Raw genomic sequence first — 24599 nt, 5'->3', positions numbered from 1 at the left:
GTTGTATGCTCTGCAGTATTTCTTGTTATAAAACAAACCCCAGCCTGTGCTCTTTGGGCCAGATTCACAGACAAATACGTTGCGCAGCGGCGGCGTAACGTATCCCATTTACGTTACACTGCCGCAAGTTTACAGCGTAAGTGCCTGATTCACAAAGCACTTACCTGTAAACTTGTGGCGGTGTAACGTAAATCCGCTCGCCTAATTCAAATGGGGCGGGCACCATTTAAATTAGGCGCGTTCCCGTGCCGGACGTACTGCACATGCTCGGTCCGTCAAATTACCCGACGTGCATTGCGCTAAATGACGTCGCAAGGACGTCATTGGTTTTGACGTTAACGTAAATGGCGTCCAGCGCCATTCACGGACGACTTACGCAAACGACGTGAAATTTAAAATTTCGACGCGGGAACGACGCCCATACTTAACATTGCTTAGACCACCTAGAGGGCATGCTTAGTTTTACGCGACGCATCTCTACGGAAACTACGTAAATTTAGATCGACGGGCAAAGCAGACGTTTGTGAATCGCCGTAACTAGTCATTTGCATATTCTACGCCGGCCGCAATGGAATCGCCACCTAGCGGCCGGCCTAGAAATGCAGCCTAAGATCCGACGGTGTAACATAGTTACACCTGTCGGATCTTAGGGCTATCTATGCGTAACCTGATTCTATGAATCAGGCGCATAGATACGACAATCGTATCTCAGAGATACGACGGCGTATCAGGAGATACGCCGTCGTATCTCTTTTGTGAATCTGGCCCTTTGTCTCTAGTAAATTTGGGCCTAGATTTACTAATTTAAATTGTCCAGTTTCTGGCTAATTTTACACTGTGAAGTGTATTGCGCTAACTTATATAAACATTTTACCACCACTGATCCTGTGAACTTGAATTAATGTGCAAACAATCAATAAATAGTGTGAAATAAATACCAATACAGTGCCCTGTGCCAAACTATAACATATGAATTTCTCAATCCATCAAAAAAATGTGAAATAAATCCAAAAAGATTTCAAATATGCTACTGTTACAATCCACAGGCTAAATGTGCCCCAAGAAAGCAAAAAAAAATGTATTTTATACAAAAAAATATAAAAATAAAAAATAAAATAAAAAAATATATATGTATATGTGCTAAGAAAGTCCTTAATAGATAATTTCTTGCAGTGATGCCCAGCTATGTTTCCACCTTCACCGCAAATAGTGCCTACACCGTCACCGGATAAAATGGCAACTCACCAGATGGACCCAGAAATCTGCCTTTGGTTCATATGGATAACCACTCCCTCTCTCAGGTTTATCAGCAATCACTCCCAATGCTTTGGCTGTAGTCTCGTTCTATATCCACTCATGTAACATATAAAAGACTATCATGGTGTAGTATATCAAAGAATTTATTATGATTAAAACATATAGAGTTATTCCACTCACATGTAAAAGTGCCTGGGAGCCGTCACTGAGCTAATCCAGCCGTAAATAGGAGTATACAAGTGTACGAGTATGTCCTGGTCCACACGTGTGATGCCTCACTTTGTCGCCTGCGTTCCCAGCCTCGTTATACTCAGGCTGGACATGACAAGCTGGCAATGGTCCCGCAGCCTCTATGCATTTCGCAACTTAATGCGTCGCCAGGAAGCAATACATGCTTTAAATTCTGCAGGGTGCACAAACTTATGCAGACGCCATTTTTTTGTTTTCTGTAATTTTGAAAGTCTAAATGATGGAAAATAAAATCTAACTTTTTTTTTTACATATTATAAGAATGTCTAATCTGTAATTTGATGCCTTTTGGAGATTTTTCCATCTTTCCTTGGCTTCGTTATGCACATTAATACAAATTTTTACCTGGGGTGCCCAAACTTTCGATCCCCACTGTACGTAAGCAACCAATATCAAACAGCTTTGTATGTACTGTAACCTGTAATATTGATCGCTTACGTATATCTGTAGGTTTTATTTTTAGACGTGATTGTGTTCTACTATCATGCACCCCTGAAGAAAGAAACCAATTCTGAAACACAGTCACAATGTATTGGTCGTGACATCAACAAAAAATGTAGAACATTGTGGATTTTGTTGTAATCCTCTTTGGCATCAAACTATTACACTAGCCTAAAATAGATTTTTTTTTAATGAATGTTTTCCTAATAGAAATTGTATTTGTGATTTTACTTTTTAGCACTTTCTATGATCTGTGAATAAGTAGTTATCTGGGCCTTTAAAATCCTGCTAGGGGTTCCGTTCTTGTCTATTTCAATATTTGGGGACGGGGGCCTAAATTTTCTCCCTTTCCAACTATACCTTTTTCCCTTTTTTGTAAAGAACAGAAAGAACGACTATTGATAGATTGCACAATTCTGAAAATGGTTCACAGATCTGACCGGATGTGCTATTGATATGGTACAGTGCATCCAGAAAGTATTCACAGCGCTTCACCTTTTCCACATTTTGTTATGTTGGGTACAGCCTTATTCCAAAATGGATTAAATTCTTAATTTTCCTCCAATTTCTACAAACAATACCCCATAATGACAACACAAAAGAAGTTTGGCTGAAAACTTTGTAAATATATAATAAAAAGGAAAAAATCCCATGTACACAAGTATTTACAGCCTTTGCCATGACGCTCAAAATTGCGCTCAGGTGCATCCTGTTTCCACTGATCATACTTGAGATGTTTATACTTGATTGGTGTCCATCTGTGGTTAATTCAGTTGATTGGACATGATTTGGAAAGGCACACACCTGTCTATAGATGGTACCACAGTTAACAGTGCATGTCAAAGCAAAAACCAAGCCATGACGTCCAAGAAATTGTCTGTAGACCCCCTGAGACCGGATTGTATTGAGGCACAAATCTGGGGTAGGATACAGAAACATTTCAGCAGCATTGAAGGTTCCAATAAGCACAGTGGCCTCCATCTTCCATAAATGTTAGAGGTTTGGAACCACCAAGCCTCTTCCTAGAGCAGGCCGGCTGGCGAAAAAGAACAATCAGGGAAAAAGGGCATTAGTCAGGACCCGATGGTCACTCTGACGGAGCTCCAGCATTTCTCTGTGGAGAGAGGAGAACCTTCCAGAAGAACAACCATCTCTGCAGCACTCCACCAATCGGGCCTGTATGGTAGAGTAGCCAGACAGAAGCCACTTCTCAGTAAAAGGCACATGACAGCCCACCTGGAGTTTGCCAATAGACACCTGAAGGACTCTCAAACCATGAGAAACAAAATTCTCTGGTCTGATGAAACAAATATTCAACTCTTTGGCCTTAATGACAAGCGTCATGTCTGGAGAAAACCAGGCCCCGCTCATCACCTGGCCAATACCATCCCTACAGTGAAGCATGGTGCTGGCATCATCATGCCAATGTTTCCCAGTGGCAGGAACTGAGAGACTAGTCAGAATTGAGTGAAAGATGAATGCAGCAATGTACAGAGACATCCTTTATGAAAACCTGCTCTAGAGCACTCTGGACCTCAGATTGGGGCAAAGGTTCATCTTCCAACAGGACAATGACCCTAAACACACAGCCCAAAAAAAAGGAGCGGCTACGAGACAACTCTGTGAATGTCCTTGAGTGGCCCAGCCAGAGCCCAGACTTGAACCGACACTCCCCATCCAATCTGATGGCGCTTGAGAGGTCCTGCAAAGAAGAATGGGAGACACTGCCCAAAAATAGGGGTGTCAAGCTTGTAGCATCATACTCAAAAATACTTCAGGCTGTAATTGGTGCTTCAACAAAGTATTGAGCAAAGGTTGTGAATACTTATTTACATGTAATTTTTGATTTTAAATTTGCAAAGAATTCAAACTTCTTTAATGGTGTCATTATTGGGTATGGTTTGTAGAATTTTGAGGAAAATAATGAATTTAATCCATTTTAAAATAAGACTAACATAACAAAATGTTGAAAAAGTGAAACACTGTAAATATTTTCCGGATGCACTGTATAGGATTCAACTGATGTCTCAGTGTTACTCCAGTTCAAAATTATTGCTCATTTCTTTCTCATTAATGTTTATAATCTATGATACTTTTGCTTCACAGATTGAACCAATTATGTAACAATTTAATTAAAGCATCTCCAGACTGGAAGACAGATTGCCCCCTCTAAAGCTTGGCATTGAGCTAGAGCTTTGTAAATAGTTGCCGGGATTGGAATTCAAGGTAGACTAGGAAAACAAGAGCTAAAATCTGATTGGATGCTACAGGGAACACAGACACTTTCCCCTTCCCAAGTGTTTATCCATGATGCCCATTACTGGTTGACAGAAAGCTGACGAACACTGACAACCTGCATTAGAAGCTGGGTAAGTGCAGAACAGGGGAGTCTTTAGATCTCCTGTAATATTGATAAGAACTGTAAATGGCTGGAATGGCCCCCCACCACCACCTAATGCTCTTATAATGGAAGTTATTATAGGCAGCAGACCAGACTCATGCTCTCTCCCCATAGCCCATTTATTAGTGACAGCTAGCATCATGTCAAGTTGCAAAGAGAGATATACAGAATGTAAGTAAGGTTTTAAAAGGTAGCATATAGCTGAGCTGGCCTCTTGTGGTCTATGATGTCACCTTAGGCACACATACCCCCGCTAAAGTGTATTTCTTACAGCAAGCCAAGTTTTAGTGCCCCCCCCCCCCTATATGTTTTTCATATGGTCCTGTTCACACGGCATACCTTAAAATAATATGGTCCTGTTCACACGGCATACCTTAAAATAATAACTAAATATTCTTACTTTTCCCGTTATTTTCCTTTGGAGTAGGTTTATATAGAGGTATCAATTGTAATATTCAGAGTAAGGCCAGCCATACGAGGTTCGAATCTTGGGCGGTTCAGCAGGAATCGGCCAAAATTCAAAGTTAACAGGCAGGCTGAATGTACCAAGTTGATCAATCAACTTGGGCACAACCAGCCTGCCGGATTCTCTTACGAATATCACTAGCGATAATCAGTCATCTCCCAGCGGGGATAGCTTACACCACCAGAAGACAATTGCTGATTCCCGTTAGCATTGCCTGTGTTGAAGAGGAAAGTGTGTCAATTTCTTTGGTTGCAGGAAAAAAAACTGCAACGTGCATGGCTGCCCTAACTTACAAGGGACAGATTGCTATAAAAGTTCATCATCATACCTCAATATTCTTATCCTTCTTATTGGGACAAATCGTATGCAAATTTAGTTTACAGCTGATGAAGGTCTGCCAACACAGTACAGACAGGGTTAATTACGCTGACGACACTCAAATCTATTTCTCTGCCCCTCAACTCACTCCTTAATTTTCCTCACGTATCACTAATTTACTATCAGATATATCACTTTGGATGTCACACCACTTCCTCAAACTCAATCTATCCAAAACGGAATTTATCATTTTCCCTCCCCCACGTGCCTCTTCCCCTGATCTCTCTGTCAAAATTGATGGCACAACTATCAGCCCATCCCCACATGTCAAGGTCCTAGGAGTAGTCCTGGACTGTGAACTGGCCTCACGTTCAATCGCTGTCCAAATCTTGCCGCCTCAACATCTCCAAAATACGCCCCTTTCTAACCAATGACACCACAAAGCTCTTAATTCACTCCCTGGTCATCTCTCGCCTTGATTACTGCAACTCCCTCCTCATTGGCTTACCTCTGCATACTCTAACCCCCCTTCAGTCCATCATGAATGCTGCTGCCAGACTCATCCACCTTACCAACCGTTCTGTCTCTGCTACTCCTCTCTGTCAATCCCTCCACTGGCTTCCGCTAACCCAACAAATTAAATTCAAATTACTAACAATTACCTACAAAGCCATCCACAACTCTGCCCCCAGCTACATCACTGACCTAGTCTCTAAATACCAACCTAATCGTTCTTCTCAAGACCTCCTACTCTCTAGCTCTCTCATCACCTGCTCCCAAGCTCATCTCCAGGACTTTTCCAGCGCCTCTCCAAGCCTATGAAACTCCTTACCCCAATCTATCCGCCTATCTCCTTCTCTATTAGCTTTTAGAGAAGCCTACCCTTCCCACACCCAACAACTGTATTTTCATTTGAGTCCATCTGATCATCCCCCACAGCTAACTACCCTTTGTTCCACTTGACCCTCCCTTCTAGATTGTAAGCTCTAACGAGCAGGGCCCTCTGATCCCTCCTGTATTGATTTGTATAGTGACTGTACGGTCTTCCCTGATGTAAAGCGCTGCGCAAACTGTTGGCGCTATATAAATCCTGTATAATAATAATGGTAAACAATTCCCCAGACCCCTTTATATTACATAGGGAAAAGGTAAGCAGATTTTTTTTTTTTAATCTATACAAGTTTTGCTGCGTGAATGGGAAGCTGTAACAAGTATAAAACATAGGGCCTTGAAAAAGTGTTCATACCTCTTGAAATGTTGCCATGTTACAACCAAAAACAAATGTATTATATTGGGATTTTATGTGATAGACCAACACAAAGTGGCACATAATTGTGAAGTGAAAAGAAAATGATAAATGGTTTTCCAAATAAAGTGTGGCATGCATTTATATTCAGCTCCCTTTACTCCGATACCCCTAACCAAAGTCTAGTGCATGGGTCTTCAAACTACGGCCCTCCAGTTGTTCAGGAACCATAATTCCAATCATGCCTAGTCATGTCTGTGAATGTCAGAGTTTTACAATGCCTCATGGGATGTGTAGTTCTGCAACAGCTGAAGGGCCGTAGTTTGAGGATCCCTGATCTAGTGCAACCAATTGCCTTCAGAAGTCACCTAATGATTAGAAGAAGAAAAAAGTCCACCTGTGTGTAATTTAATCTCAGTATAAATACAGCTGTTCTGGGAGGCCCTCAGACGTTTGTTAGAGAGCCTTCATGAACAAACCGCATCATGAAGGCCAATGGCAAGCTGAATGCACCAAGTTGATCAATCAACTTGAGTATAACCAGCCTGCCGGACTTGCTTCAGATTTTCGCTAGCGGCTATAGCAGCCGCTTTTGTTAATCACGGTCTTCTCTGCAGGAGGAATTCACCTGTCTATGGCCTGCCTAATACAACCTGAAATCACTGAAATATAAGCACTTTTTTAGTACATCAAAATTATAATTACAGCTTGCCTTTTCCCAAATGTGGTGGCTTTGTTTACTTTGTAAGGCATTCCCTTCATTCTCACCTGGTGACCCATCACCACACCACTTTCCTAGGTTGACAATGTTCCCTCTCTATTGTGTGGTGGAGAAGCGTCATTACCCTGGTCTGCTCTCATTTGAATAAACAAACATCACCCGTTCTAATCAGCACTGCATAAGGGTTTTGTTCATAGAAGACTATTTGGGAAAGTCGATAACATTGTTTGATTGAATTTCAGTACGCTAAAATTTACAAGGGTGCTGGATTTCTATCAGGATCAACAGGTATTGTTTGTGTAAAAAATGTACTCGATATCAAAAAACACAACAATAATGCAGGTCTAGTAAGCTGCAATTTTACATTTTTGTAATTCGGTTCAGATGTACTTTGAGAAAAAAAAAATTTGTTTATTTTTTAATAAATGTCGTAGCAATAGCAAAGATGTGCACTTCAAGAGCCAGCTAGGTCCAGGACAAGCCCACCAATGAGTATATATTCATTTAATATGCCCCTTCTTCCTAAACCACTTTAAGCTCCGGAAGGTTAACCCCCTTTCATGACCTGCCCATTTTTTGTTATACAGCACTGCATTAACAAATAATTGCGCCACTGTACCCAAATAAAGTGGATGTGGTATTTGATCACCTCTGCGGTTTTTATTTTTTTGCATTATAAACAAAAATAGCTGACAATTTTGAAAATATATATATATATATATATATATATATATATATATATATATATATATATATATATATCCTAAATTTATGAAGACATTTGTTATATAATTTTTTTCCCCCCATTTCTTTATTAGATATGTTTTATAGCAGAAAGTAAACATAAAATACGTGTGTGTGTATATATATATATATATATATTAGTATTTTTTTTTTTACTTTCTGCTATGAAACATAATACACACACACACACATTATATATGTTTCATAGCAGAAAGTAAAAAAAAAAAAAAATACATACATATGTATGTATTCTATTTTTACTTTCTGCTATAAAACATATCTAATAGAAGGAAATGGGGGAATATATATATATATATATATATATATATATATATAAAAAAATAATGTCTTCATCAATTTAGGCCAATATAAATTCCGCTTCATATTTTTGGTAAAAACAAAAACCTAATAAGTGTAAATTAATTGGTTTGTGCAAAAGTTGTAGCATCTACAAACTATGGAAATAAATGTATCGATTTTTTTTTTACTAGTAATGACAGTGATTTATAGCAGGACTACGACATTGCGTTGGACAAATCAGACAATAAGTTTAACGTTTTGGGGGCCCGTGACACCAATACAGTAATCAGTGCTAAAAAATAAAAATATGCACCATCACTGTACTAATGACCATGTTAGGGAAGGTTTTATCAGGAGCGATCAAAGGGTTTAATGTGTGCCTACAGCGTGGGAGGTGCTTGTACTATGGGTAAACAGATCAGTGTCCTTGCTTTGTAAGAATGTAGGATCACAACCTTCCTATCTCACAGAACGACAATCTGCCTTGTTTACATAGGCAGACCGTTGTTCTACCCATGTCCTGAATGATTGGTGGGTCCAGGCAGACATCATGCCCGCGCTGATCGGCTCCCGCTGTGACTGATCACAGTGAGAGTGGGTCGCCGGCGGTGTGCCCCAGACCCATCCCATGAGGCATTGTAACACTGACATTCACAGACATGACTAGGCATGATGGGAATTGTAGTTCCATAACAACTGGAGGGCCGTAGTTTGAAGACCCATGGTTTAGGATAATGAATTAGTGTAGTTGATTAAGGCCGGGTTCTTGCCGGTACGACACAACTGACATTCTACTTTGCCTTGTGACATCGGTCATCCGACTTTGAGATAGCCTGACTTGTCCTTTGACCAATCAAAACAATCCCAGTGTGACAAATTCCTTTTACTGCTGCTGTAATCACCATGTCGGATGTCACAAGTCAGATGTTTAGGACAGAGATCCGACTTCAATGATATTCTATGGGCTAAAGTAGGACCAAAGTAGTGCAGGAACCATTTTTAAAGTCGGACCAGTTAAGACGGCACTTACAGGGAACCATTTATACACATCATGGCACATGTGCTCCCAAAGCCAGAGCATTTGTCGTACCAGTGTGAACTTGGCCTTACTAATAGTAACATGTGCAAAATCTGGTGCAGTCGTGCATGGTTGCCAATCCGTTTCTAAATTAAGCCCATTCAAAAACCTGGAAGCCGATTGGTTACTATGTAGAGCCGCACCCGATTGCACCCTTCTTTAGGAGTAAAATGAACTCCATTGTGTTACTTTTCTAAGGTCCTGCAGAATTTACTAGCGCTGCGTGTTAAATACTTTTATTTGTGTTCAAATATTTGGAGAAGTGTCTGATGTACAATAAAAATGTTAGCAACGGTCAAAATTAAGAGAGACAAAAACATTTTATTCCACAAGCAGACCTGTGGCATTTTTATTATATAGAGTGTAAAATGCAGTTGTCAGGTAAGACATTTCTCTGTAACATACTCAATATTATCCAATTGTGATTTTTTTTTTAATAGTTAAACAATTTTTAGGCATAAAAGAACAAAAAGTAAAAGTCAACCCCCTTTTTTTTCCAAAAAACGGAATGTTCCCATGGATTAAATTTTTAAATTCACACACAAAAAAAAATTAGCTTGTATTCCGTTTAAAAACAAACAAAAAAAAAAAAAATACAGTCGTCATCTGTACAAGAAAAAAAATAAAAACTACAAACATTCAAAATCATATCCCTTTTATTAAATCAAAAAGTATTTTTTAGCACATACTGTGGTTAATACTAGAATTTATTTTCTATGATAAATTTGACAATTAGATATGAAAATATTTAAAACAAAGAAAAAACACAAAAAAAACCCCTGGAGTTAAAAAATAGTTATAATGATTCTTTTTTAAACGTCTCCATACTGGTAAATGTTCCACAGTGTTTACATTAAAGATTTTAACAGCTGAATTCTTTCATATTAAAAATAATAGCATTTATTTTTCTGACAGCACAAAAAAAGGTAAATTTTCCTGTTATCGCTTGGAAGCCTGATATACAGAGGCAACTGAATAATTGATAAACATTGCTTTATAAAATACACCCCTCCTCTGCCAGAGGGACTTGGGTTACATTGCACTGCGATGTATAGCAATTCCCTCTGGAAGAAGAGGAGTTAACAATCATTTTTTTTATATTAACGCTTCAAAACCCTGGTTATTATACAAACAAAGCCTACAAAATATGGCCCTGCTCCCCCCTCCCTTTATAACCCCAACACACAATACTTGTCTCAAGAAATAGATTCATATATTCACTTTTCAGAATGAACAATCATTTCCAAGTAACAGATTGATAATTCTCTTTAAAAAATATAACAAAAAAACAATGCAATAAAATCAAATACAGTCTTAATACCAGAGAAAAATTAGACGTAAAACATTTAAAGAATTTACAGTTAAGAATATTTAAATACACATTTAAAAATTTCTTTTTATAGAGGTGGTGTACATTTTTGTATCAATAATTTTTTGTTTAAACTTTCATGATAAGACCTCCAAGCTGCACTGTCCAATAGACAAAATGCTACACAAAAAAAAAAATTGAGACAAATATCTTGTAATATCAGCACCAAGGGGGGGCAGGGGTACACAGTGGAGGAATATAAATTTACATACATGTCATTTTTTTTTGGTTCATTTTTTTTTTCTTCAATGTAATCGGTTCCAAAAAGAATTCATGTTAACACTTTTTTTTTTCAAGGGTAGCAAACAAAAATGCAAAGAAAAAACAAAAAAAAAAAATATAAACCCAGCACATTTAAATCTTTAGTTTTATTATATAATCCTGATTCTTAGCAAAGTTCAGTATAGATTTAACTCTAGGACTAGTGTTGTAAAAACAAAAAAGTCTTCCTCAAACGCTGTCAAATCTATGAACGTGTTACAAATTAAGGTTCTTCTCCTGCCTTGATTCCGAAGGGAGAAAAAAAAATCATCAACTGGACAATTGTTCTACTGCTCCTGCAAGGGGAAACAAACAAAACAAGAATTTGTATGAAAACGAGGAGCAAAGTCTCATGTCTTATTAAGTAAAATGCGTCTTTCAAAATGTTTTATTTTGATACATTATATTAATTATATTCTGGAGGATTAAGGAGCAAATGATAAAATGATTGCACCTAACAAACACTTAATTCTAAACAGGAAAAGGTCATATAAAAACAGGGCCATACTAAATAAACAACTTAAAAAAAAATTAGATTGCAATGTACAAGAAGAAAAATGTCAAGTCTGCTAATTTTATTTTATTTCAGTCTTTTACTGAAATAAAATTAAATGAAAAAAATTGAGGAAATATTGACAGTACATTTTGTTCTTGAGATCTTGGTTTTTAATTAACTCTCATGTTTTATATTTAGGTCTCGTTTACACCAGAAGGCGGTGTTAAAATGCATTGTCGTACAGAACAATATAAAATCAATATAAACCATGCCAACACACGAACTATGGTGGGAAACAAGCCTTTGACATGGAGTTAAAAATACAAATTTCTGATAAAGTAGATAAAAATAAACTTGCAGCAGGATGCAAATTTTAAAACCGAAACATATAAAGAAATGTAGAAGATATTTTCACAGTTGTCAAATAGTCTGGCATTGCAAGAGACGGTCCTGGGTTTAGGAATTCGATTTTTATTGGACATTTTACAATATTATTATATTTATTATTAGTATAATATAATATTGCAAGGTCTTATTGGAAATATTACTATTGAACACTAGACAAATTTTACAATAAAAACTAGCTTTACTATATAAAAGAATACAATAAAAAAAATAATAACTGGCCTTCAGGCTTGTCAAATTATTTAGTGGACAGCCAACTGTTAAAACTGAACTTTTAAAAAATGAAAGTCCTGCTAGGCAGTGCATAGTTTAGTCTCAACCCAAGTTACTCTTGCTAGACAGCTTGGCCTGCAAGTAAATGTAGAGAAAAACAGATCAATACTTTCATTTTAAGTATATAATAGTTTCCCAACAGTAGTAACGGGAAAACCCAGAAAATGACAGCTAAATCTTGGTCTATTAGGGCTACAGACTCATGCTCTATTTGGTCTTCAGAAATCCCCCCTACTACACAAGACATTACTCACCTGGCTATGGGCTTGCCCCTGGCCCAATGACTGTCCGTAGTACGCAGCCTGTTGTCTGTAATACTCTGCCCATGCCAATGTGTAATCTGGTTGGGAGCTTGGCTGTGAGGTGGCGCTGGCAGCCTGGGCTGAAAAGACATAAAAAGGAAAAGTATTGACTATGGACAGCAGCAGAAGAATCATGAAGGAGCACAGCGTCATTAGATTGTGGGTCAATCTCCACACAGCTCCCAGATGAACATATTTCGTCTAAGTTAAAGAGCAGCATATGACAATAGCGGGTTATGGAAACACTTACTCTGCTTCTTGTAATACTCCTCCCATGCCTTGCTGTAGTCTGGCTGCGCGTTCTGCTGCTGGCTCTGTTGACCTAAGGACAGAATGGGAAACAAAATATAATAAAAAAGGAATATGCTGATGGTTCAAGTAATGGATTTATCTGAAGTGCTTTTAGCCATGTACCACTTGTACAAATTGTACGATAAGGACACTCGTCACCTCACCCCCCCACCCCCCAGCTTAAAGGGTCAGTCCACCAAAAATTCCTATTGCAGTTCTGGAGACTAACACTCATTTTTATTTGTTGTGATTTTTTTTTTCCCCTTCTGTAGTTTATGCAGATTCCTCTTGGATCCTGAAGAAAATGTCTCAAGTCTGGGAAGAATCTCCTCACCACTGGAGCCTCTAAGGCCAACCATAGACGTAACAAATTACTTTCCTTCAAACAGTGTTGGTGTGGGAATCGCTCCCACAAAGCCACAGTGTTCTAGTGGCAATAAAGCTGCCCCCGCCAGGAGAATACAGCGATTAGTGCCAACATCTGTAACAGACAATTGCAATAATCACATGTAAAATCTGCCAGGCTAGTTATACCCAAGTTGATTGGTCGAGCCTTGCATTTCACAAATCACTATTATTGGGCTATCTGGTGGTCAGGAAACTGTCTGCTATTGATGTACACCAAGGTGTCAGCTGTTCAGCACACTCTAGAGGTCTTGGTGTGCAAATCACAAGGTCGCTTCAGGATTCTCAGTGCAGTGGGGCCCAGTGATTGGCCACTTTAATAAACACGCAGCGCATGGAGGAGAGATAACGTAGCTAGCCAGTATAATGCAACGATAAAGGTAATGAGCATTGGCAAGCTAGATCACATCACTGCACTACATTTGGGTGGCTATCAAGAGAGAACAAAAACCTCAGCCACTAGGGAAAACGAAAGGCCCATTAACACCGTTAGATGCAGTACTCAGGTTTCTTCCCATACCCAAAGACATGCTGGTAGGTTAATTGGCCTTATGTGTATGCATGCGAGTTAGGGACCTTAGACTGTAAGCTCGTAGAGGGCAGGGACTAATGTGAATGTATAATTACAGACATTTTGTTATATATATATGTATGTATATGTAAAGTGCTACGTAAATTGATGGCGCTATAAAAAATACTTGTAGTAAACGATTGAACTCCCCATGCCGATTGTAAATTTTTATAAGATTTGTGCATGTGTTTACGATTATCCTTTAAATGTGGATGATTGGCATTTTCAAATATATTGGAACCTGTGGATGACATTTGAAGCTTGAGGTCACCACTTATAGGAGTCATACATGACCAAGCCCAAATGATTTAAATACACCCAACCGATGTCAATGGCTAGCCCATCATCAAACTTGCTAGAGGTGAAGTTAAACCTGAATGACATAACTACAGAAGGGCTAGGTTTAGACAGAGTTGCACTAACAGACCCTCCACATTGCATTGACACATACATGCCTATTTGATGACATGAAGAGCAAGGGCAATTTAAAGGGCAATCAAGGATTATTTCTGATAGGCTACTGTAATCTGCCTTTAATACACCAATCATATTAATTAAAACCGGAAATTAACCACACTTCATCTTCCTATGCTCTTGCCTGCACCATTTGTTGCCTTGTACCAAGAACTCAATATAATATAGAAAAAGAGCATAATAATTATACTGATCTATCATGGATCTGTTCAAACTGAAAGTTTTCCAAGGAACAACCCTTTCCAAAAGCAGTTGGAGAGTTCCATCCTTTTAAATTTTGACCGATGCCACAAGTCAGGCCCTGTCCATGTGTGAATGGCTTAGGGTCACAAAGTGCCCACCTGCTAATTCACACAATAGGGCGCTCCATCAATGGCTTTTCTTTGGGAAAGTCATTGAGGGACACGCCAATTAATTGACTGCAGGCCAGCATGTTTTACCTCATTGGATGCTTTATGTAGGAGGTGAAAGGGGGGATGTTGGAAGCAATAAAACTCTAAATGATTAGATCACTTATTAGGATGGCTGTGGGAGGTGAATGGACTCGCTCAATTTGTTCACCATTTGGGATGTGAATGGTTACAGACGCTCTCTGCTTGCATACAATATGGGCAAGGGAACAATAGCAGCTGCAATAAAGCTTGTTCTCACATAACAGAAAGGAGAAAAGGATTGCATCAAAACAGGTCACATCTTCCAGCCTGGACCACTTGAGTCCACTTAAGGCGTACGCCTTGCCTAAACATGGGCAAGACTGCCATTTTGTGGAATGACTCATGGATTGCGTCGATCTGGTCTGGACACACCAGGCTTTAGTGTAAAGTTTGATTCAAGCACATGAAAATGCAAAAGCATAAATTGTTCAGAAGTTAAAGATTTGGTCAGCCATACAGATGGCAAAAACAAGTCCTTATATTAATATCTAGCAAACATAACCAAATTTGAAAGGTCAATTACCTTTCTCTAAATAAAACAGACTTTGGGGAGTGATAGCGAGGGACAAACCTTATCAGTAGACTGAGCTTGAATGCAAGGATCCTTTTAACAGACTAAATTGAGGGGCTGCTGGAAGGAACCCAAATTCCTGTTTTTCAACAAAAGCAAACATTTGTAGCATGTAGGCCTCCTTCACTTGGGCAATTACGTGCACCATATTTTAGGGGCAAATGTCCGGACTCTTGTGGCTGGGATGGCATGTGTACACAGACAGCTATGGATGCTCAGCCTGTACAAAGCAATGACAGGCAGAGGTACCAACACAGTTTGCATGCATCCACACCCCCAGCTTCTACCTGTGGTTACGAAAGGTTAAAATTACCTCTGCACAGCCACAAAAAAAATCATCAGTTCCTAACTGCTGGTAGTGCAGATACACGAGAAGAGCGATGGCTCTCCTCAGGCCTGTCTTTGCTCTGTACAGGCCACTGTTTACATACACCTGTATACCGAACCCATTGATTCTTGCTGTATGCCCAGAATTGTCCATGTGAGGGAGCCCCCAAAGTAGTTGTAAAGGCTCAAGGTTTTTTACCTTCATAAATTCTATGCATAAATGTAAAAACCTGTATGCAGCAGCCCCCCCCCCCCAAATACATGAGCCCCATCTTGAGCTAGCGACTTGCATGTGAGCAGCGTCTCTCCCTCCTTATTGGCTCCTGCTAATCACAGCCAGTGAGCCAATGAGGAGAGTGGAGGCAGGGCCGAGCCACACTCCATGAATGAATTGACACATTGAGCAGCAGGGAGGGGCCAGAAGCACCAGCAGGGGACCTGAGAATAGGAGGATTGGGGGGTTACTTTGTGCAAAACCATAAACAGAGCAGGTATGCGTTTTTGTTTCTGTCTTTAATATAACCCAAAGTGTACTCAAGCTTATTTTTAAATTTTGGATATTATAGGCAACAAAACAATGATCTTCCCCAGGATAGAAAGCGTGAAAAAATACACACACACACACACGATCGGATAAAGTGACAGCACACATTTGTACTCAGGTAATCTTGCTAAGGAAAGATCTGAGGGGAAAACAGACAGTGACATGAGGTGTGCCGGGGTCACGTGGTCAGTATACCTAAAATGGGGCATAACCAAGTAGAAGTAAAAGAAAAGAAATGCATAGGAAAAAAAAAAATGGGGGATGGGGTGGGACACAAGAAAACCGTCGCCCAGAAAGGAGGATGGAGGGCGGGTTTAAATACCTTCCTACTCCTCCTACAAATTCAGGCTGACTTCCACTTGTCAGAAAATCCGACAATTGTCGGATGAAGCATACAAACTGTCGGATTATCCGACAACATACTGCCATCACACAATCTCCGTCGGAAAGTCTGATCGGGTTTACAGGTCTCAAGTCTGTTGAAGGGAGACTCGACCCAAATGACCTCACTTGTCTGCCATAATGAAGCATTACCACAATGTTGGGGCTGTCAGTCTGACTATACTTTTCAGGGTGTCTCTGACCATAACGGCTGAATGGAACATTTTGGGAAGATAAAGGGGGGGGGGGGGGGGGGGGAAATCAGAAACAATGTTAGGGCTTGGTCCAGAATTCACACAAATTCAGGTGTGTGAGCGTGTTTCAAAGATGGGCGGTGCAATGTCAACTAGCACAGATGTCAAGGCCGTATAGAGTGAAATCATGACGTGTGACGTCATTGTGCACTGGGGCCATCTTGTTGGTTTAAAACAATACTTTGATATGCTGGTTTTACATTCATGAATGTGACTGGAATACTTTAAATAAATGGTGGTTTGTGGTTTTACTATCAGATTTGTACTTTCTTTTTAGGGAGAGATGCTGCTCATCTGGTTGAACAGATATGGAAGTTTGTTAGGGTGGTGCAAACAAGGCATACTGGCTGATGATTCACCCCTGGAGTTCGGATCACTATCTTTGGGTCCATAACTGCGCCATTTGACCATTCCTTAGGGTAGCAAAACACTTATGTTAAGAGTCTGATTGGTTCGATGGTGGAGGACTTCCTTATTCTGTGTCTCATCTTTCAAGCATCGTCACCCACGGGCCACCATATGAGTACTGTGACTGGACTCATTTAATTCTTATGTTTTGCACTATTCCATACATACCTACTTTAGTGTGGTTATACGTTTAGAATCTTGTCACCATTGAATATCAGCGTTGCACTCACTACCGTTTAATGCCATATAAAATGTGATGCCAAGAAAAATTTGCTAGCTGCTTTTTCTAGAATTTTGTCCTTTAACTCAGGTATTATTTATGGTTACATATACCTGTAGCCACCACATACAGTTTCAAAGGTCTGCCTTTTTTTTTTTAGGGATAGGTGTATCACAAGAGTATGTGCAATCCTTTTACAAATCCTTTGCAATCTAAAACAGCATGTGTCTCTTTAGCTGGAGTTGCCCTTTAACCTATCAGCTGACAACACGCCAAAAGATGCCTTGCATGGAAAAGCCTCCTATTGTGCAAGCAGCCATTTAACCTTAGAAAAAAAGTACAAATGTTTTAATACCGTCTCATAAATGACACCAACACCTCATGTAAATTCTTTCCATTAGAGTGCAAGCAATGCGAGGGAAAGAATCATTTCACCTTGGAAACTGAATAGCGGCAGAGGAAAATAGAGATGTATGACCACTAATGTATTGGTTTAGGATATTCCCTTATGCTCTGGCATGTGGTCATTAACATTCACAAGTACTATCATATAGTTCGAGTCTTCAGCATCTGCAGCAACAACAATAAACAGAATAGGAGAGTCGGGTGCCTCTAGTGGTTCACATTCACTACTTAATGGATACAGGCCAACTGACATCTGGGGTGGATTCACAGGCCCCCCTACATGCGTATCATGGCTTATTCAAAACACACAAAAGGGCATTTTTCCAATAGCATTGGAAACCCATCAGAAATAATTGCTGAGAGACCCGACTGGTTGCTGTGGCGCTTGCATATCACTAGTGGAACATGACTGTCTCCTGACCTACCCTGCACAGCAGCACCTGGACTGGGAAGGGATGGGTAGTACTAGCAGCTAATAAGGCTTTGCTGCATGCACATTATGCCGACAGTAAACATGGTGTCAGGGCAGAGTTGATAACTGTGCTGCTGCTCCCTCATACGCCACTAGAACAGCCTGGGATTAAGTAGGTGACACCACTATACACCTTAACTCTCAGAGAAAGTGGTGTCACACTCTTTGCTGTGCCATCTGCCAGGTGTTTGGATAATAAATTGTATATAGTAGCAAGAAAAATAAAAAGTATGTGAACCCCCTTGGTTTTCTGCAGTAATTTAACAAGGAGATCTGCTCCTCATTTAAGTCGCACCAAATAAATGTGCTTAAGCTGATGATACACAAACATTCAAATTCCTTGAGTCTTTATTGAATATTCAGTGATGGAGGAAAAGGTAAGTGCACCTTTGGAGTTAATAGCTGGTTGTACCTCTTTTGGCAGCAGTGACTTCAAGCACATTTTTGGCAGCTCTGGATCCTATTTTTGCACAACATTCAGGAGGAATTTATAACCATTCCTCTATGGGGTTAAGGTCTGGGCTCCGACTGGGCCACTCCAAAAGGCATATTTTATTTTTCTGAAGCCAGCCTATGGTAGCTTTACTTAGGGTCATTGTCCTGCTGTATCACCCAACTTCTAGTAACTTCAGCTGGCCGACAGCCCCCCTGACATTATCCTGAAGGATCTTTTGGCAAACTTGTGAAATCTTTCCCCTTAATAAAGAGATTTTTAATACAGCTTACCTGTAAAATCTTTTTCTTGGAGTACATCACGGGACACAGAGCGGCATTCATTACTATATGGGTTATATGGAGTACCTTCAGGTGATAGACACTGGCAATCTCAAACAGGAAATGCCCCTCCCTATATAACCCCCTCCCATAGGAGGAGTACCTCAGTTTTGTAGCAAGCAGTATGCCTCCCAAAATGGTCCTCAAAAAGAGGGGTGGGAGCTCTGTGTCCCGTGATGTACTCCAAGAAAAAGATTTTACAGGTAAGCTGTATTAAAAATCTCTTTTTCTTTATCGTTACATCACGGGACACAGAGCGGCATTCATTACTATATGGGATGTCCCAAAGCAATGCTTACAATGAGGGGAGGGAGAACATCTCCAAGACAAAAGGATTTAATTTAGAGATATACTCAAATCATAATAAATCCAACTTAGTTGAGAAAAATAATCTTAAATTTTAAATTTAACTCAAAAAAGAGGAGCCCCCGGAATCCGAGGGTCTCAAACTGCAGCCTGCAGCACTGCCTGCCCGAAGGCAGTATCAGTATTCCTTCTTAGGTCCAACTTGTAGAATTTTGTAAATGTGTGGACAGAAGACCAGGTTGCCGCCTTGCAAACTTGAGCCATAGAGATCTGGTGGTGTGCTGCCCAGGAGGCGCCCATGGCCCTAGTAGAATGAGCCTTTAATGATACTGGAGGAGGCAACCCTTTCAAGCCGTAGGCCTGAGTGATTAATTGCTTAATCCACCTAGAAATGGTGGACTTTGCAGCTGCCTGCCCCTTCTTGGGCCCATCCGGTAGAATGAACAGCACAACTGTTTTCCGGATCTTCTTTGTAGCTTTAAGATAGGCCTTCATGGCCCTGACAATATCCAAGGTATGCAGCAACCCTTCCTTTCTGGAAGTAGGTTTAGGGAAGAAGGATGGTAATACCAAATCCTGGTTCAAATGAAAACTGGATATGACCTTCGGTAGGAAGGAAGGATGAGGGCGGAGAACGACCCTGTCCTTATGAAAAATAAGATATGGTTCCTTACAGGATAAGGCCGCTAGCTCCGAAACTCTTCTTGCGGAAACTATGGCAACCAAAAATACTAACTTCCTTGTCAGTAGAACCAAAGGAATTTCAGCCAACGGCTCAAACGGTTGTTTCTGTAAACTTGACAGAACAAGATTTAAATCCCACGGACAAAGCGGGGATTTAACTGGAGGTTTAATACGTAAGACCCCTTGAAGGAAGGTCTTAACCAGCGAGTGGGTGGCCAGCGGCCGCTGAAACCACACTGACAGGGCAGAAATCTGTCCTTTGATTGTGCTTAATGCCAATCCTTTATCCAATCCTTTATCCACTCCTTTAAGAAAACTTAAAACTCTATCGATGGTGAACTTGCGAGGAAGCCATAGCTTGGACTCACACCAGCCTACATAGGCCTTCCAGACCCTGTGATAAATCACCCTAGAGACCGGTTTCCTGGCTCTGATTAGGGTAGAGATTACTTTCTGAGACAGACCTCTACCCCTGAGAATCAAGGATTCAGCTTCCAGGCCGTCAAATTTAGATGCCGTAAGGCAGGGTGGAGGATCGGACCTTGCGATAGCAGGTCTGGCCTTAGAGGCAGAGTCCAAGGGTCTCCCACTACCATCCTTAGGATTAGTGAGTACCATGCCCTTCTGGGCCATGCTGGAGCTACCAGGATAACTGGTATGTGCTCCACCCGGATCCTGCGCAGCAGGCGGGGTAGTAACTGGAGCGGGGGAAACGCATAAAGAAGTTTGAACTGATGCCAAGGGCAAACCAGCGCATCGGTTCCGCAGGCCATCGGATCCCTTGAGCGGGACATGAACCTGTCTAGCTTCTTGTTGAGTCTCGATGCCATGATATCCACGTCCGGCACTCCCCATCTTTGGCAGAGTGCTTGAAAGACTTGTGGATGCAGAGACCATTCCCCCGGCCATAGAGTCTGGCGGCTTAAGAAGTCCGCCTGAAAGTTGTCCACTCCTGGAATGAATATTGCCGATATGCAGGGCACATGAGCCTCTGCCCATAGGAGAATCAAGCTCACCTCTCTCTGAGCGGCTTGACTCCTGGTTCCCCCTTGGTGATTTATGTATGCCACGGCCGTGGCATTGTCTGATTGAATTCTCACCGGGAACCCCTGCAATTTTGACGTCCAAGCCCTGAGGGCTAGTCGAGCAGCTCTGAGCTCCAAGATGTTGATGGGCAACTGCTTCTCTGGCTTTGCCCAAGTACCTTGGCGAGTGCAACCATCCAAAATTGCTCCCCAGCCCGTCAGGCTGGCGTCTGTGGTCACTATCTTCCAAGCCACTGGGCTGAAAGACTTCCCCTTCAGTAGATTCTGAGGGTCTAACCACCAACACAGACTTTGTCGGACTCTTGATGAGAGCGGCAACGGGATATCCAAGGCCTGTGGCCTTCTGCTCCATGCTGACAGGATGGCTGCCTGTAGGATGCGAGTGTGGCTCTGGGCGTATGGTACCGCCTCGAATGTGGCCACCATCTTGCCTAGTAACCTCATACATAGGCGAATAGTCGGTTCTTTCTTGCCTAGAACCAGTAGGATTAATTCCTTGATGGCTTTGACCTTCCTCAGAGGTAGGAACACTCTTTGTTGTTCTGTGTCTAATCTCATGCCGAGATATTCCAACTGCCTTGTGGGCTGGAAAGCTGACTTTTCTCGATTTAGGACCCAGCCGAACCTCTCGAGGTATTGGACCGTGAGGGCCACTGCTCGCTCCAAGCCGGGAGACGAGTGATCTATGACTAGGAGGTCGTCCAGGTATGCTAGGATCGTGACCCCTTGGATCCTTAGTTTGGCTAGGATTGGAGCTAGGACCTTCGTGAACACCCGGGGGGCCGTAGCCAACCCGAAGGGAAGCGCCACGAATTGGAAATGACGCGAAGCCACCATAAAGCGTAGGTATCTTTGATGTGGCTGATAAATTGGAACATGAAGGTAGGCATCCTTTATGTCTATGGACGCCATGAAGTCGTCCTTTTGGAGTGTGGCAGCTGCTGACCGCACGGATTCCATCCGAAATGAGCGGACCTTTAGGTATGCATTTACCATCTTTAGGTCCAAAATTGGCCTGACATCTCCATTGGACTTTGGGATGATGAATAGGTTGGAGTAGAAACCCAGCCCCTGTTCCAGGACTGGTACCTCTACTATTACCTCCTGGGAAAGTAGATGATCTAATGCCGATCTTAATGCGGCTCCCTTCTCCGGATCGTTTGGAATCCTCGACTCCTGGAAATGAGGAGGAGGAAACCTTAGGAAATCTAATTTGTAGCCTGTGGCCACGGAAGACCGTACCCACTCGTCGGGAATGCTGGCTTCCCAAATCTCTGAAAAGAGTCGCAGCCTTCCCCCCACCTTCGTGGGTGGGGGCGCCCCTTCATAAGGTTGGCTTGGGGGCTGGTTTTGCTGGTTTGCGAAACCACTGCCTTTTGCCTCTAACAGCCTGTCCTTGTGATTTGCTGTTGAAGCCGAAGTTTGCTTTTGCAGGAGGCCGTCGATACTGCTTGGCATTAGAGGGCCCCTGCCCAGGGGAATACTGTCGTTTAAACGCAGGCCCCTGAAACTTCTTCTTAGTTGGCAAGAGAGTACTCTTGCCGTTTGAAATGGTCTGAATGTATTTATCTAGGTCTTCTCCGAAGAGTCGTCCTCCATGGAAGGGGAACCCTACCAGGCGCTTCTTGCATGGGGGCTCAGCCTCCCAGCTTTTTAACCATAAGAGTCTTCTCATATGGATAAGGGATAACGATAAACGTGACGCTTGCTGGATAGAATCCTTGATTGCGTCTACCGTAAAACATATGGCCTTAGGGACATCCGAAAATTCTTCTGCCTGCTGGGCAGGAATAAGTTTAAGCATCTGCTTAAATTGATCCGATAATGCTTGAGCGACCCCAATCGCAGCCACAGCTGGCTGTACTACTGCCCCTGCAGTAGTGAAGGAGTTCTTAAGTAGTGCTTCCAAGCGCTTATCAACTGGATCCTTGAACACCTGTATGTTTTCTACAGGGCATGTTAACGATTTGTTAACACATGAGATGGCTGCGTCCACTGCAGGAGTAGCCCATTTTTTGGAAAATTTATCTTCCATAGGATATAGGACAGAGAATCTTTTAGGTGGTAAGAAGATCTTATCTGGCTTGTTCCAATCTTGGAACAAAACTCCCTCTAATAGAGGATGGATCGGAAACACAGCATTGCTTTGAGGCGCCCTCAGTGAGCCCAAAGCTGAAACCGTCGATACCTGGAGATCTGGTACTGGCAAGTTGAATGCCTTATGGACCAAGTCCGACAATCCTTGAATCCACCAGCTCTCCCTCAGGGAGACTGCCCCAGACTCCTCTGTATCCGGATCTTCGATCCCTGAACCTACTTGGTCCTTGTCCAAGAGGTCGTCCAATTCCCCTGAGGAAAGGACCTCCTCTTCTGAGGGTCCGCGCTCGGGCGACGGAGATCTATTCCGCTTACTGCCCCGCATAGCTGCGGCTATCATTTTTCCCATGCTTTTCTGCATCTCTTTTAAAGAGGTGAGTAATACCTCCTCCGTGACCATCTTAGGGTTGGACTGACCCGCGTCAGCTCCAGCCCCAGATCCCGATGGCCCCAAGGCTCCCTGTGGGGAAAGCAGCGGCATAGCTTTGTCCGAGACCTCAGACTCTCTGGGGGAATCCCCACCTCTTGTACCCTCTGACCCGGATGCCATGGTACAATACCGAGGTACACCTGCTAGCTTATTGGTACCTGGGACTATAAATAGTTAAATGCCCAAACACCTGTTTGGGGGATAAAAAATGCTTCCTCTCCCCTAGATGACACTTTTTTTTTTTTCAAATCTAGGAAAGAAAAAACATTCTGTCCCCCTGAGTAGTATTGCAAGAAAAACTATGAGATGGAAAAGAAACAGCCTATTCCTAGGCTTGAAAACAGTCTTCTGAAGACTGTAATATTCTTTCTGGCCACTGTGTGTCCTCGGCGCCCGTGCTGCCGCTCTGGTCTTTCCTCCCCAGTTCCAAAGTAATGAATGAGCTGTCTGGAACACATAAGGAAGGGCCGCCCCTTCCTTAAGCCACTGACCCGCCCTTCCCCCCCAGCTAAACGGCGCCAATTGCGCCTATAATACGTGAACGCGCGCCGCGCGCGCGCCCGCCGTCAGGGGGGGGGGGTTGGGAGGAAGGGACCTCTCTGCTCCAGCAAACTGCAGCCTGCAGCCTGGAACCACGAGGAGGTCAGCGTTTTGCCTGCTTTGCAGGCTCTGAGGAGGAAGACTGAATGGAGCATCGCCTGGAGGCTTGCAGGTAAGCACAGCTCTCTGACACACACATACACTTTATACACAGGCCCCACTCAATGCTTTTCCAACACTACAAGGGAGGTCACATCTTATGGGGAATAATACATATAGAGCCATCCTATCTTTATGATATGTGACTAGTTTGCCAGATGCAGTGCATAACTTTAGGCATGTCCCCTGTGACCCCCCAGAAAAAACCTGCTAAGAACCAAGTTCCGCAAGTTTTCCCCTCACTTACCTGCTCCATGCCGCAGGACTTTGCCAAGCAAGAGGCCCAATCTTCCCCCATCTCGGTGGGGATGTCTAGACCTTCAGGCCCTGGGTTCCTATGAAGGATCCACTGTCCTGGGCCCATATAGCACCCTGGCAACAGAAAACATTAGGCACCCAAAGGTTTTCTAAGTTCTGGGCCCAGGGTCCAGCTCTCTAAAAAGAAAAGCATTATGGGCTATACCCCAAGGGTTTGGGGT

The 24599-nt window shown here is 42.1% G+C and overlaps 1 protein-coding gene across 3 annotated transcripts in view; it reads right to left on the bottom strand.

The window, feature by feature from the left end:
• Positions 1 to 9859: 9859 nt before the first annotated feature.
• The window catches only part of FUBP3 (far upstream element binding protein 3), a 106280-nt gene continuing 91540 nt past the window's right edge, over positions 9860 to 24599 (bottom strand). For all 3 annotated transcript variants that reach the window (XM_040324656.1, XM_040324654.1, XM_040324655.1), the window contains 3 exons: positions 12578 to 12649; positions 12280 to 12407; positions 9860 to 11147 (listed from right to left, as the gene is read on the bottom strand). In XM_040324656.1, coding sequence (XP_040180590.1) covers positions 11139 to 11147; positions 12280 to 12407; positions 12578 to 12649 — 209 coding nt within the window. In that variant the 3' untranslated portion in view covers positions 9860 to 11138. The remainder of the gene's footprint in view (positions 11148 to 12279; positions 12408 to 12577; positions 12650 to 24599) is intronic.

This window comes from Rana temporaria, chromosome 9 (genome assembly GCF_905171775.1).
Source record: "Rana temporaria chromosome 9, aRanTem1.1, whole genome shotgun sequence".
NCBI lineage: Eukaryota > Metazoa > Chordata > Amphibia > Anura > Ranidae > Rana > Rana temporaria.
This window is presented reverse-complemented; position numbering and strand designations above follow the sequence as displayed.